Below are 16,595 nucleotides of genomic sequence, written 5' to 3' on the forward strand. Positions count from 1 at the left end.
CAAATGATGTGCTAATTACTGGTTTGGGATACTTCTGTTATTTGCTCATATAATTAAGTTGATGGCATAATTACATGATTCTGTAGCAAGTGAAGCATTTGGTATGCTCTGGGAGAGGCTTGTTTTAAAAAACAATTGCCTTGGCCCTAGCCTTTAAGATTCTCTCTTTGTCTTTAATTTTTGGCATTTTAATTATGATGTGTCTGGTCATGGATCTGTTTGGGTTGTTCTTGTTTGGGGTTCTTTGTGCCTCCTGAACTTGTGTGACTTTTTCCTTTACCACGTTAGGGAAGTTTTTTAACACCCATAGCAAATTGTGATTCTTTTCTTAAATGTACTTAAATTTATGTACAATAAAAAATGTTCCCTTTTTGATGCACAGTTTTGTGAGATTTAACAAATATACTATTTGTCAATCAAAATCAGGATACAGAACAGTTCTTTTACTCTCCTAAATTTCTTCATGCTGCCCCTTTGTATTCATTCCCACAGCCCCTCACTCCCATCCTTAACCTGGCATTACCACTACTTGATTTCTGACTTCATAGCTTTGCCATTTCTAGAATGCCATCCAAATGGAAGGCATCAAATGCTCTGGTATGTAACCTTTTGAGCCTGGCTTCTTTCAGTTAGTATAATGTATTTGAAATTTATTCATATTGTTCATGAATAGTTGATACTTCTTTGTTGCTGAGTAGAATTCCATTGTATAATTGTACCTGAGTTTGTGTATTCACTCACCCATTGAAGGGTATTTGGGTGTGGGAAAGGTATTTGGGTTGCATATAGGTTTTTGTGTGATTATAAGTTTTTGTCTTTTGGATAAATACCTAGGAGTAGAATAACTGGATTCTATAGTGGCTGTATATTTAACTTATAAGAAATTACCAAACTGTTTTCCAAAGTGGTTGTTCCATTTTGCATTACTACTAGCCATGTATGAGTTCAATTGCTCTAAATTTCCATTCTTTTGTTTTGCACATTTAAAAGGTATTTTAAGCACCTATCTCTCATAAATGAATGTGCTCTCTGCCACTAAAATAAACTAGTCTGTTTTTCTCTAGTGATATTAAAGATCTTTTACTGTAATTTTTGCCATATGAAATGTATTGAATACACAGTACACAGGATGAGGCCGAGCTATTTCTTTTCCATACTGATATCACTTGCCTAACAAGATGAGGTGGACTGCTTCACCTCTGCCCATTTCACAAATGCTGGCTGGCATTCTTTGGCTTGCTTCTCACTCTGCTCTCCTCTTGTGTGGCTTTAAATCAGTTCCTGGAGCTTTAAGGGTCATTTCCTGCAGTGTTCTGAGCACAAGCCTGAGACATCTTCACCTGAACGCCACACTTACTTCAAATCCTCTCATCCATTCCCTATCTTAGGTAGTGTACGGTGCCATTTTCCTAGTTGCCCAGGACAGAAAGAGGGGAATTACTTGTAACTCTTACCTCTTCCTTATCGTTCATATCCAAAGGTCACTGGATTTTGTCCAAACAATCTATTTCTTCCCATTGTGTTATTATACCTTCCTACTCAGACCCCTTCTGTTCACTGGCTCAGGATGATCTTAACACACAAATCTGAGGTAATCCAGTCCCAAAAGGCTCCAATGGCTTTTCATTAGCAGGGAATATAACACCCTTTAAGATTTGTGGGTGGTTTTTTTTTTTTCCATTTTCTTTTGTTTAAATATGGAATGCTTCCCGAATTTGTGTGTCATCCTTTGCGCAAGGGCTATGCTAATCTTCTCTGTATCGTTCCAATTTTAGTACATGTGCTGCCAAAGTGAGCACTTGTTTTGTTTTTGTATGTGTATGTTTTAAACAAAACACCTTTCCAGTTAGCTCTCCTTTATCTGACTAATGTCTGAATTCAGAAGTCAAACTCCCAGATTTTGAATTTTGACTCTACCACTTACTGCTTTTACCTTGAGTAACAACCTCTCCACACACAGTGGTAGTCAAAGTTATACAAGAAAATGAAAAGATTCGCATCACTGTGTGAGAAATTTTGGTTCCTTAGCTTTTTTAAAAGATAAAAACAAATATCTTATTCTTTCATTACAATCACACATCATGTTTCTGATTCACTTATATTCTTTTTTTTATTTTTTTCTTTATTGATTAAGGTATTACATATGTGTCCTTTTCCCCCCATTGCCCCCCAACCCCCACTCATGCCCTCACCCCCCTGTTGTCTGTGTCCATTGGTTAGGTTTATATGCATGCCTACAAGTCCTTTGCTTGATCTCTCCCCCTTACCCCCACCCTCCCCTACCTTCACTCTGAGGGTTGACGGTCTGATTGATGCTTCTTTGTCTCTGGACCTGTTTTTGTTCATCAGTTTATGTTGTTCAAAATGAGTTGAGATCATGTGATATTTATCTTTCTCTGACTTTTATTCTTGAGTCAGGCCTAGATATGAATCTCAGCTCTACTCAGCTCAATTATTAGCTATGTTCTCTTTGGCAAGTAACTGTTTCATCTGTACTGTGGGAATAATAGTATTAGCCTCATGGTGATTGTTGTGAGGACTAAATGAAGTAATGTATCTACAAGGGCTTCACACAGTGCCAGGCACAGAGTAAGCACTGTTTAGAGTATTAATTATGATTAGTATTTAACTGGTGGGGAAGTAAGTCCCTAATTTCCCACCCGGTGTTGGTGCCCTCGCAATGAATCCTGAACAACCAGCATGTCCTTCTGTCATAGAAATTAGCACAATGTATAGACATTACTTTCCTCACCCACACCTTAAGATGTCTGACAGTTATTTCTTTGCCTCAAGCACTTGGGTCTCTAAGAATCCCCAGAGCTTATCCCTCTTTTGGTCTAGGGCTTGTTTAGTCTGTCTACCCCTGCTTCTCCAGATACCAGATATGACCCTAGAGACATTCTGACTTTATGTGTACAAATGTTAAAATGAGAATCATACCATCACAAATGGATTTTTGTTGAGAAAGCATTTTTTAAAGGAATTCAAACCAATTTAATTTCTTGATAAGATTTCTATATAGTACAGCAAAACAACATATATATTTTTCCATTTTTATTGTACAGAAATCATTCTCATTGTTTTTTCCTATGTAAATTGCAAAGCAAGGAATTGATTCATCTATCAGTTTTTTACACATATTAAATTCTTCCAATTACAGCTTTTGCCATTGAGTTACTCAGGATCAAATTAAAATCTAAATTTAATTGATGTAATTCTATTAAATTTGGTCAAGAACGATAGGCAGTTTTACTTTGTTAAATATTTCTATCAGGTCTACATTTTTAGGGTCAATTTTGGCAACTTTTAATCACGAGATGTGATTTTTCAGTGAGTTTTTCTAATACATTTATCGTGAGCAGTTAATTGTTCTGGTTTTATTTCTACAATGGAAATTCACTTGTGATTTGGATAAAAATTTAAATTCACTTCTTTGCTAAATTGAGAAAATTGTAATTCCCCTCATCAATTCTCTAGGAGGGGCATTGGTGTCAAAATACCTCCCTTCATTTCTCTTCCCTGTTGTCTTTCATACCATTCATTCCTGCTGGCCCCTCAGCTGCCAGCTCAAGCAGCATGTACTAGGGCAGTGGTTCTCAACCTTCCCAATGCTGCGACCCTTTAATACAGTTCCTCATGTTGTGGTGACCCCCAACCATAAAATTATTTTCGTTGCCTCTTCATAACTGTAATTTTGCTACTGTTATGTATCGTAATGTAAATATCTGATATGCAGGATGTATTTTCATTGTTACAAATTGAACATAATTAAAGCACAGTGATTAATCACAAAAACAATATGTAATTATATATGTTTTCCGATGGTCTTAGGTGACCCCTGTGAAAGGGTCGTTTGACCCCCAAAGGGGTCGCGACCCACAGGTTGAGAACCACTTTACTAGGGGAAGCCTCTCTTGATTTCTAGGACTAGACTGTTTCTTTTTTTATGGTTAGCCAGTACATTTAATTTTTATTTCATCACACTTATTAGAGTTTATACATATACATTTCCATGAGTACTTATCTCCCTCATTAAACTTTGCTCGCTGAAGGCAATGACTTTGTTTTCCTTAATACTGGATCGTTAGCACATAAAAGGCACTCAAATTTATTGAAAGAATGATGAGAAGGAAAATGGTATCTTTTATCCTTGGTGCACATATAATGCCTGACCAATCTTAGGCACTTATTTTTTAAAAAATATATATTTCTTTATTGATTTCAGAGAGAAAGGGAAAGGGAGAGATAGAAACATCAATGATGAGAATCATTGATCAGCTGCCTCCTGCACGCCCCCTACTGGGGATTGAGCCCACACCCAGGAATGTGCCCTTGGTCAGAATCAAACCTGGAACCCTTTATTCCACAGGCTGATGCTCTATCCACTGAGCCAAAACCGACTAGGGCTCCTAGTCCCTTATTAAAAGCTATTTGCATCCCCCCCTTACTTATTTCTGGCTTGTTATAGTTGAACAGGTAATGAATTGTTTTTATCTTAATACTAATTTTTAAAATTGATTTTCTAATGTTATATACTTTTAAGCCTTTCACAGCCATGCCTCTCTAATAGTCGTCTTTTCCCTTCTCTATAGGGAAGGTAAACTATAACTCCAGGAAGGTACACTATAGTCTATGGAGCAGGGAGTTGTTTAATGTAATATCATTGCATCTTCACCCCACACTATGAAAGAAAAGGCATGCAACTATCTCCTAGTTAAAACTGGTTATAACAGTAGTTCTAAACCTTAAGCTGTGTATCAAATTCCCATGGGATACTTTAAAAACAGAAATGCTTGGGCCCCACCCTAAAATTAAGTCATAAAGTATTCAAATTCCCCATGTGACTGCAGAGCCAGGGTTAGAAAACACTGGGTAGGAGGGAGCACAGGATGAGTATGAAGCGGTTGGATATTAATCTGGATAGGCAGGTGTGTGACAGAGTATTAAGGGCCCTGTACTCATCACTAAGGAACTGAAGTTTAATTCAACATGTAGTGAAGAGGGTTTTCAAAGGGTAATGAAATAATCAGATGGATGAGAAAGGTTAGGTTGGCACCAGTGTGACAGATAGGTGAGAGGGTGAGCATGAGTCAGAGGAGGAAGCTACAAGGAGCGTTGGAATAGATGGTGAAGACTTTAACTAGGATGGTTACTGTGCAAACAGGGAGGAAGGAATGGGAAAGGACTGACATGACATTGAACAGAATTTGATAAATAGAATGTGTAGGGTGATTAAAGAGGGAAAAGTTGAAGACCACTCCAAGATTGCCAGGCTAAGTAACTGGATGAAATTTGATAATGCCATTAACCAATTACACAATACAAGTATAGGATGGAGCAAGTAGACGAAACAATTCTGTTTCCAGCTATGATGAAACTAAAGGTCCTTGTGTAGGTCATTTAAGTGGAGTTAGAATAGCAGGAAATTGGAAACTAAGATCTGGAGTTCAGAGAGAGGTTGAGGCTAAAGTTTTAGATTTGGGAGTCAACAGGGCTCTTAGTAACAGCTGAGGCCACTGGAATGGATGAAATTGAACGAAGGAATTGTCTATCTAGAATCAAAAGTGCTTAGCACAGAATTAAATCAGGCTTTATCATTAAACTTAACAACATAATCCTAATTTTAATAAGGTTCAGATAGAGCATCATTAAAAATAAACAGACGACTCCCTGGAATCAAACCTGGGACCTTTCAGTCCGCAGGCCAATGCTCTATCCACTGAGCCAAATCAGCTAGGGCAGAAAAATGTTTTAAATAAGTGTTATTATGGCTTAAATAGAAAATACATTTCTTTATTAAAATCATGTTGACATTAAAGTATGTTTTGAAATGACACACAAAGTTATAGCAAAGCTATATGTATTTTAATTTCATCACATTTCTTCTAAATTCTTTACCATTTACCAAAAATAACTTTTTATAAAGATTGCTATTTTGTCTAACATTATCCAGGCTATCAACCTCTACTCTTTCGTGCGTTTCTCTGAAAAATTAGAATAGTTTATGAGGATATTATATAAAAGTAATTGGTATATTACACACCAAACATAAGTACAGATTCTGTACAACATAATAGTATACATATATATTACAAGAGACATAATGCCTTGTTAAAAATAATAGTTTAAGAAATCTTTCATGGAAAAAAGTTTGTATCACAAAATGTGGTGGCTTAAGTATCAGTTGCTTTCCTCTCAAGAATTTCTTTCGGTAGGCATCAACTGTCCATTTAGCTTCATTAACAGTTTCACCACGAGGCCAGCCTACAAAGTAAAATGTTGACAATAAATATGAAGCATGTTAGATGAGTAAATGACATACATGGCAGTGGGCAGTTCTCCAGCTATTGTATAGGAACTTTCTTATCAGGATACAGGCTGTCAAGAATAGAGTATTTACTCAGGCTTTTGAAGGGATTTAAAAAATGACCTGCTGGATTCAACTGGTGGCTCAGATAGGATACTGGTCAAGACAGGGAAGGACCAGCTGATAGAAGAGATAGGCAATGCTGACCAGAATTTTTTATAATGGCAGAAAAGAGAGTTTTATGTTATAAGACTGAAATAAATTATTCAGATACATTTCTGACTTTGTTTGCTTAGGAAAGGCATGCTTTTCCCCCTTAAATGTTTTCATTTCATTACATATTAGCAGTTTTCCTTGGAGTAAAACAGATTGTTCTTTTATAAAAAATAATTTTACCAATATAATAGCTCATTATTAGAAGTCTAGAATAATTGATGAGTACTTACCTGTTTTGTATGTACTATAAAGCTCATTTTATTTTCCATACTATGGATCTGAAAACATGTACCAGCATCTCCCAATTGCCACATAAAACAGCCATACTTAAGACTGATGAGTAAAGCCTACAACATAATGAAAAATTGTTGTATTGAAATATATTAAAAGCACCAATCTTTTACTATCTACACTTATCTAGTCATGTCTAATGTCAGAATAAAACTTATTCAAAGAAAGCACCACACTAACTTCAAACAACCTGCAGTACAGAGCTACATATATAGTAGGCTCTCAGGATACTGCCTCAAGCAATGACACATTTTTTTATTATCAAACTGACAACAATTTTTAAAGATGCCCATTCTATGGTATGTATGTGTGTACATGTGCATGCACACATGCACACACACCCAAGCATATCATTCAGCCATGAGAAATAAGGAAATCCTGTCATCTGCGACCACATGAATAGACCTTGAGGACATGACATTAAGTGAAATAAGTCAGATAGAGAAAGACAAATACTATATGATATCACTTGTATGTGGAATCTAAAAAAGCCAAACTCATAGAAACAGGTAATAAAATAGTAGTTACCAGGGGCTGGCAAGTGGGAGAAATCCAAGGGATGTTTGTCACAGAGTACACACTTTCAGTTAAAAGATGATTAAGTTCTAATGTACAGCATGGTGAATAGAGTAAATAATGCTGTACTATACACTTGAAAGTTGCTAAATGATCTTAAATGTTCTCACCACAAAAAAAGAAATGATAATTATATGATGTGATGGAGGTGTTAGCCAATGCTATGGTGGTAATCATTTCACAATATATGTGTATCAAATCAACATGTTGTACACACCTTAAACTTACACAATGTTATATTTCATTACATCTCAGTTAAAGCTGAGGAATAAAAAAGATGCCCATTATATCAGTGACTTTCAAGAAAGTATTTACTTTCTGCAAAAGCAGAATGGTGACAGGTAAGTCTGGTCACTGGACAAGAGCTTTATGTGTCATCTTTTATATATTTACATATATATATATATATATTTGATTTTTTACAGAGAGGAAGGGAGAGGGATAGAGAGTTAGAAACATCGATGAGAGAGAAACATCAGTCAGCTGCCTCCTGCACACCCCCTACTGGGGATGTGCCCACAACCAAGGTACATGCCTTTGACCAGAATCGAATCTGGGACCCTTGAGTCTGCAGGCCAATGCTCTATCCACTGAGCCAAACTGGTCAGGGCAGTGATGATTTTTATTAGCTTCCTATACAAACTAGAAAGCTTACTGTCCTGTAAAATGTGTCAAATATACTAAAAGTTGCCCTAACCTATTTGGCTCAGTGGATAGAGTGTCAGCCTGTGGACTCAAGGGTCCCAGGTTCGATTCTGGTCAAGGGCATGTACCTTGGTTGCAGGCACATCCCCAGTAGGGGATGTGCAAAAGGCAGCTGATCGATGTTTCTCTCTCATCGATGTTTCTCCCTTCCTCTCTGTAAAAATCAATAAAATATATTAAAAAATATATATATATTAAAAGTAAATGATGACCCCATCTATATATACAAAAGCCTAAGTGACCGAATGACTGGTTGACCGGTTGCTATGACATGCACTGACCACCAGGGACATGCACTGACCCCCCTGGTGGTCAGTGCACTCCCACAGCTAACCTCCCGTAATCCCTCCCCTTGGTGGCTGGCCAACCTCCCATGGTCTCTCCTCCCATGCTGGCCAACCTCCCTTGGTCCCTTCCCCCCTGCCGGCCAGCCAACCTCCCGTGGTCCCTCTCCCCTGCTGGCCAACCTCCCTTGGTCCCTTCCCTCAGCCAGCCAACCTCCCTCGGTCCCTCCCCCCAGAACCTCCTGCAGTCCTTCCCTCCAGCCGGCCGCCCCCCCCCCCCCCCCCATAATACATATTGTTTGTAAAGCATAAAAAGTCTCTTGAAGCTTTTAGAGAAGGGAACCAGGTAACTGGGAACAAGAGTGGGAGGGAGACTTCTCACTCTATGCCATTTGCAACTTAAAAACCATTTTAACTGTGATTATTTTAAAAATAAATCAGATTTAAATGAAAAAAATATGTATTTGAAGAGGAAAATATGTGACATAGAAACTTCATTTGAAGTTTTGGGGGACAGGATGAAATGTGCACGGGATTATAAATGCCACTGGAATATGTCAGCTTTTTCCTTATCCCAATCAAGTCACTCTAATATAAAATACTAGAGGCGTGGTGCACAAAATTCATGCACGGGTAGGGTCCCTAGGCCTGGCCAGAGATCAGGGCTGATCAGGTTTCCCGCCTCCTCTCTTCCTTCTTCCCTTGCTCCCTCAGCACCCCGCTGCCACCACTGGTCGCTTGCCATGTTCCGTGCCACCCCCTGGTGGTCAGCACACATCCTAGCGAGCGAACTCCTGGTCTTCCGGTCGAATTCCCAAGGGGACAATTTGGATATTAGCCTTTTATTATATAGGATAGCATACACTTCCTCTATTAAAAAAATTGAACTATAATTGACATGTAACATAATAGTTTTGTCTTTTTTTTGGTAATATTCCACATATAAGTGAGATCATATGGTATTTGTCTTTCTCAGTCTAATTTATGTCACTTAGTATAAGGCCTTCAAAGTCCATCCATGTTGTCACAAATGGCAAGATTTCATTTTTTTTTTAATGGCTGAATAATATCCCATTGTGTGTGTGGGTGTGTGTATCACATTTTTTTTAATGCAGTCATCCATTGCTGGACACTTAGATTGTTTCCGTATCATGGCTATTGTAAATAATGCTACATTGAACATGGTAGTGTATATTTCTTAGAGTCAGTGTTTTGGTTTTCTTTGGATAAATACCTACTTCTCCCATTTTTACACAAAAGGTAGCACATTACATATGCTTCAGCACCTTGCTTTTCCACTAAATACATCTTAGAGATCATTCTACACAAAAATATTCTTCGTTCTCTTGTATAGCCAAAAGATATTTCAATGTAGAAATGTACTATAATTAACGTGTTAACCCCTATTGATAATCATTTAGTTTTTAAACCCCTCCCATTCTTTGCTATTAAAAATGAAATTGCAATGACAGGCTTGCATATATGCCATTTCTAGATTCTTAAGGCTAGCACTGTTATTTTAGCTACTATAGTATGTGACTAGTCAAAAAGAGCTGAAAATCTACCTTAGTTTCCATGTTGAGGAGATGAAGTCCTTTTATATTCACTCCTACATACACAGGGATGACTTTATGATTGCTGGGGCTTGCCTTTGTAAATATCTGTCCTGTGAAAAAAGCTGCTCCATATGTAGGAATTTCCCAACAATTCTGTAAGAACATGCGCTGAAGGTGATGCATTTCTTTACTGATACCCTCACTTGTACTAAGATTCTAAAACCAAAAAAGTAAAATAAAGAGATGTGAAAGGAGAAGGTACCTTTGATAATCCAAAGAGGCCAACTAAGCAGTTTCTAAAATCAAGGCTGACCTCCAAGAATAATGTGTGACATTATCCCAAGAGCAATTTTTTTTTGAGATTTTACGTTAAAAAAGAAAAAAGAAATATCAAGGTCTAAAAATATTTATCTATACTGTCAGGTTTTTTAAGTGACTCATGGACAGAGATATTATTTCATGTATTTTTAAAAATCACTAGTACTTACCATGGTATGCAGCACATAAAAGGTATTTATGAAAAGATTCTACATTTAAAATAAAAATAACTTCCTTGCCCTGGCCAGGTGGTTCAGTTTGTTGGAGCATCATCCTGTACACCAAAAGGTTTTGGGTCAGGGCACATACCTAGGTTTCAGATTAGATCCTGGGGTTCAGGCTTGTACAGGAGGCAAATGACTGATATTTCTCTCTCATTGATGTTTCTCTCTCTCCACCTCTCCCTCTAAAATATATTTTTAAAAAAACAACAACACAAAAAACCAGAAATATAAAAATGTCTTCCTTTCAGTTTCAGGCATGTGACCCAAAATATCCTTTTTCAGGACTATATGTTTTATGAACTTTGTTTAAAGCATATTAATAACACTAACAAAATTTCAACTCTCTTATAAAATGTCTTTTTAGTTCTATTAAACAACTTACCTTGTATTCATGAAGTATTCGGTTTGTCCAGTGAGGTGCCTTACTTTTCAATTTGGTAATAGGTACAATGGATTTTAGATTTTCTTCACTGTAAGCAAATATGCCAACATCTTTTTAAAAATCTTTAGTAGCTAAAGTAATATATTCATTTAGACACAAAAGGCTTTAAGTAACTGGAGTTTTTATCTAAAACATACTATGTTGTAAAATATCAGAGAGCTCTAAAAATTTTTAAACAAAAGCCACAATCTTAACACCATTCAATTCAGAGAAACGTTTCTTTTTTCAATAACAACAAAATATTTTTGAAAATTGAAAACCACAATAAACAAACATAAGATGTGCTAAAACCTCACTGTTTTCTCTCAACATGAAACTAGTTTTTGTGGTGGGATTTTTAAATGCATCTGCCTTATAACATTTTCCTACCACTCATTTAAGTTTTGGTGAACTTAGAGAGTATAACTTAAAGAACGCTTTACCTATTTTTTTTTTTTTTTTCCTTCTCATTCCATGCTTTGTAAGTCTCTTGGTATCTAAGGGGGATTGGTTCCAGGACTCCTGAGGATGCTCAGTCCCTCAGTCAGTCCTCTATATGCATGGGTTCAAACTGAGGTTGGTTGAATCTGTGAATGTGGAGCCCACAGATTCAGAGGGCTGACTGTATTTAATTCCAAACTAATGTATAAATATTTATCTCTAAATATTCTTGGTTAAATTGAATCTTAAGCATAGCGCACAAGACCACACATTACATTCACATGAAATACTTACTTTAGGAAACCTTGCTTGTGCTTCTTACTCTCATAATTTCCATAAACTATTTGCAACAACAGACTTGCTAATGTTATCAGTTTGGCATCAGGAGCTGTATAAAAGCCCTTCAATAAGTTATATCTGGCTTCGTCAAAGAGAATAAGAATAGCTAGTGGGTCTTCAATCTTAAAAGAAAAAAGTATTCGGTTATTAAGCTATAATTTCCTATTGCAAAAGTACAACTTGTCATTATCAAATTTAAAAATCAAAAATTATATATTTGTATATAAACAAGCCATTATTGCTTAAGAGCAGGGGCTGAAAATTTTTTCTATTAAGGGCCAGACGGTAATACTTTAAACTTTGTGAGTCATACAGTCTCTTACAATAACTCAACTCTGCTACTGTTAGCACAAAAGGAGCCACAGACAATACATCAACAAATGGGTGTGGTGGTATTCCAATAACACTATATACATGGTTACTGAAATCTGAATTTCATAAAATTCTCACATGACATGAAATATTGTTTTTCTGAATTTTTTTCAACCTTTAGTAACTTGCAGGATATACAAAAATAAGCAGCAGGCCAGATATGGCAACAGGCCATAGTTTGCTAACCTCTGATTTACAGTTCAATAAAATTTCACCAGTTTATGGATATAGGATATGGATAATTTGAGCACAAATACTCAAATGCTTTATATTCTTCAAACATTTTTCTAATTATGCTTCTAAAAAGAACTCATACTAAACTCAAAGAAGATAAAAGGAAGTGTGTTAATTCTCAGAAGTATGGTATGTGTAGTTTAAAAAAGTTTAAGACAAATGTGTTTTATTTGACTAAAAATACTTTGCACTTGCAAATAACACTAAAGGAGAGCATATGCCTTTTTTATGTTTTAAAAACTTTAAAGTTTCACTTTATCCAAAAAGATTAACATACTAAAAAATGCTACTCTACAGAATATAGCTCTACTTGGAAAAAGTCACCAATTATAGGGTTTCTGAATGAATACTTAAAATATAACTCACTATGATCCAATTCTTTATGGCAAAGATTATTTTTGCCACTTTAACTAAAATGATATCTTATAATACTCTGTAATATAAAAAACAGAATTTCATGGAAAAAAAGGAGGGAATTGTTCTAGATTACAAGAGACTAATAATCAAATGCAAAGCATGACCCTTGATTAGATCCTACAGATGGGAGCTATAAAAGACTTTAAAACAATTGGGAGAAATCTGAATATAGATCTGATATTAGATGTTATTATAGAAATATTAATTTTATTAGGCTATAAAGAGTAATGTAGTATATAGAAATGCCCTTTGGGAGATGCCTGTTGAAATATGCAGGGATGAAGTGCCATAATGTCTGCAACTCTCTTTTAAATGGTTCACAAAGAAAAGAGAGAAAATAGGAAGCAAATGTAGCAAAACATTAACAATCAGTAATTTAATGAATGGGATATGGTATAAATTTTCTTTTTCAACTTTCCTATGGGTTTTAATGTCTCAAAATAAAATGCTGGAAAGAAGATTAAAGAAAACATTTTTCTAATAAAAATTCACTTAGTGAATTTGAAGTTTCAGCTGAGGTATAATTCCTAATAGTATGTTCAATGAGTATCAATCAACTATTGTTCTTTTTAAATGAAATCAGTCTATTTTAATCCTAAAAGAATGATGCTAACCAATAATGCAATTATTCTATTTTTCAGACAGTACAAGTAGGAATTCCTAAATTACATAAAAAGTGACAGAAAACAACTACTTTCCCAGATGATCATGATATTCTGATTTACCTTAAGTACTTACTAAGCCTTGCTTTTTTTCATTTGAGCCTATTTTATATTATTTATAAAATATTTATGCAATTTATCATCTTAGTATTATCATTATTGTTCTTTTTTCTCTACCAGCCAACTTCTAAAACATTACTTAGGTGAAGAAGGAAGACAGACTAAGTGTACTTATATTATTTCCAGATTTCATGACTCTAATATATTTTTTAAAACTATGTTAAAATACATACAATAAAAATTTTTTCATTTTAACCATTTTAAGCATATAATTCAGTGGCATGTATTACATTCACAATGTTGAGCAACCATCACCAACCACTATTTTCACGTTTTCATTACCCAAACAAAATCTATAACCATTAAGTAATAATTCTTCATTCTCCCTGTGCCACTCATCTGTGGCAACTACTAATCTACTTTCTGACTACATGAATTTGCCTGTTCCAAATATTTAATATAAGTAGAATTATACAGTATTTATCTTTTTGTGTCTGGTTTATTTAATTTAACATAATGTTTTCAGGGTCCATGTTATGGTATGTATAAGAACTTCATCCCTTTTTACAGCTGAATATTATTTTATTGTAGGTATATACTACATTTTGTTTATCTCTTGATGGACACTTTGTTTCCACTTTTTGGGCTATTTGTGAATAGTGCTGCCCCGAACACTGCATACAGGTATCTGTATGATTTCTTGTTTTTAATTCTTCAGGTATACACCTAGGAGAGAAAGTGCTGGATCATATGGTAATCCTGTTTAGTTTATTGAAGAACCACTAAATTTTTTTTCATAGAGACTGCACCATTATATACTCTCATTTGCAATGTACAGGGGGGTTCCAATTTCTCTACATCTTCACCAATACTTGTCATTTTCCTTTATAAATTTTTATTATAGCCATCTTAATAGGTTTAAATTGGTTTCTCATTTGTGAATAGTTTTACTTTTCCCTTTCCTATTTGGATGCCTTTTCTTTCTTCTTTCTCTTCCCTCCCTCCCTCCCTTCCTTCCTGTCTTTTGTCTAACTGCTCTGGCTAAAACTTCCAGTACTATGTAAAATAGCAGTTATGAAAACAGACATCCTTGTCTCGTTTCTGATCTTAAAAGGAATGCTGTCAGTCTTTCAACATTGAGTATGATGTTTTGAGTTTTTCATAAACTTCATTTACCATATTGAGGAAGCTCCTATCTATTCCTAGTTTTGTATGTCAATTAAGATGATCACGTGGTTTTATTTCCTTCATTCTATTTGTGATTCTAACATATTTTTAATAAATAATCAATATCTTAGTTTTTGGTAAATTTTATACAAATTTTGATATACCTTCCAGCATATTTGGGTAACAGGATCAAATCTCAGAGGGACAATATGAGTAGTCAGGCACAAAACATTTACCAAGTTTGGACATGGTCATTGAAATTTTCTTGTGCTGAAATTTGTTTAACCTTATTTGTTTCATATTTTCTTGAATAAAGAATATATAAATGCATTATATATTTTTTTCAGTTTTGGACTTCCCTCCTACCCCAATTTCATAGCTATCTACAGTAACCTTTATAGTCTAATTCAAATCCAAACACACTTGTTTGGAACAGATCTTTTTATCCAATGTAAATTGTATTTTCTTTTTTTACTATCCATATAATTCTCTGCTTGAGTTGAGAACAGCTACTTACTGACTGTAGAGAACAATTTTTTATGTCCCTTTTGCAAATATAATTTTCTCCATTTATAATATTCTTTTCTGGCCGAAACCGGTTTGGCTCAGTGGATAGAGCGTCGGCCTGCGGACTGAAAGGTCCCAGGTTCGATTCCGGTCAAGGGCATGTACCTGGGTTGCGGGCACATCCCCAGTAGGAGATGTGCAGGAGGCAGCTGGTCGATGTTTCTCTCTCATTGATGTTTCTAACTCTCTATCTCTCTCTCTTCCTCTCTGTAAAAAATCAATAAAGTATATTTAAAAAAAAAAAAAAAGAATATTCTTTTCTGTATTCCCCATTCCAAGGTATCTCTTTGCTCCTTTGAGATTTACACAACTTATTAGCCCTTTATTAAATTTACCTTTGACACTATACTATTCTGAAAAAAAATTTTTTTTGTATAATCTGCCTTCTATCTGGTTGCTAATAATTCTCTTTAGGATGGACTCTCTTATTTCTTTTGCATTCTAAGACAATGAAAGGAAAAACAGAAAACCAACCAGGGGCTTTATAAAAGCAGTCTGACTCAAACTCTACCATTTACCAAAGGGATGTGAGGACTGAACAGAAAAACAGAAGTAAACCCCACCTGTACAAGAAGAGCACAACTTCTGCCTGTAGTGCCCACTATAGGAACTCAATAAATTCTGTACATTTTCATGACTGTAAATAAGATTTTCAAGCAAACCTTTTTTTCAACTTCCAAAGGAAGTCTCACATCTCTTCTTAGGAAAAGCTGTGGTGTTTCCCTTTGGGGATCCAAATTAGTCAATTCAGCCAGTATTTCTGGCCAGTCCCGAACATGTTGCAAGGGTTTATGATATGGTTTGAGTTGAAGGCCTGAAAAACATCTTTCCTTTTATAAATGATAATGTAAAAATAGATCAATTATATCAATGCACAGAAACTTTGTATTAAACTCTCTACACTTAAGTACTGACTACACAAAAAATAAGTGTAAATTTAAATCAACATCAACTTTAATTAATACTACCCGACTTGAGTTGATTGCTTTTGTTTTTAAGAATATAAGAATTGCCCTGGCTGGTGTTTCTCAGTGGTAAGAGCGTCACTGCAAGGACAGAAGGGTCACGGGTTAGATTTCCGGTCAAGGGCAGATACCTCAGTTGCAGCTTCCACCCAAAGCCCTGGTGAGGGTGCCTGCGGAAGGCAACCAGTCGATGTTTCTCTCACATCAATGTTTCTCTCCACTAGCCCCCCCGCCCCCCCCGCCCCCTTCCCTCCCTACCACTCTCTTTGGAAAAAATTTCCTCAGGTGAGGATTTAAAAAAAAAAATAGAAGAATTATAAGAATAATTCTTAAAAGAAAAAAATTTATTAAATCTATTTAAGATCCTTAATTTCATGATAGCCTAATTAATTATGATACAATCAGTAGTATTTGGTTAAAAAAAAACAACCACCATTAGATAACCAATCAAAACAACCTCAATTAAATCCTTT

At 35.5% G+C, this 16,595-nt stretch overlaps 1 protein-coding gene and 1 non-coding gene across 8 annotated transcripts in view; both read right to left on the bottom strand.

Moving 5' to 3' along the window:
* Positions 1-1,691: 1,691 nt before the first annotated feature.
* LOC139017178 (U6 spliceosomal RNA) lies at positions 1,692-1,799 on the bottom strand. The gene has a single exon (XR_011472829.1). It is a non-coding gene; the product is annotated as a U6 spliceosomal RNA (small nuclear RNA).
* A 3,798-nt stretch (positions 1,800-5,597) lies between these two features.
* KRIT1 (KRIT1 ankyrin repeat containing) overlaps positions 5,598-16,595 on the bottom strand; it is a 34,512-nt gene continuing 23,514 nt past the window's right edge. For 6 of the 7 annotated variants that reach the window (XM_070424233.1, XM_070424235.1, XM_070424237.1 and 3 more), the window contains 6 exons: positions 15,820-15,971; positions 11,634-11,800; positions 10,860-10,947; positions 9,945-10,151; positions 6,754-6,870; positions 5,598-6,264 (listed from right to left, as the gene is read on the bottom strand). In XM_070424233.1, the coding sequence (XP_070280334.1) occupies positions 6,196-6,264; positions 6,754-6,870; positions 9,945-10,151; positions 10,860-10,947; positions 11,634-11,800; positions 15,820-15,971 (800 nt within the window). In that variant the 3' untranslated portion in view covers positions 5,598-6,195. The remainder of the gene's footprint in view (positions 6,265-6,753; positions 6,871-9,944; positions 10,152-10,859; positions 10,948-11,633; positions 11,801-15,819; positions 15,972-16,595) is intronic. The other variant, XM_070424234.1, reaches the window with a different exon arrangement.

The sequence above is a fragment of the Myotis yumanensis genome, unplaced genomic scaffold, assembly GCF_028538775.1.
Source record: "Myotis yumanensis isolate MYYU_CA2020_CCGP unplaced genomic scaffold, mMyoYum1.0.hap1 SCAF_9, whole genome shotgun sequence".
NCBI classification, from domain to species: Eukaryota; Metazoa; Chordata; class Mammalia; order Chiroptera; family Vespertilionidae; genus Myotis; species Myotis yumanensis.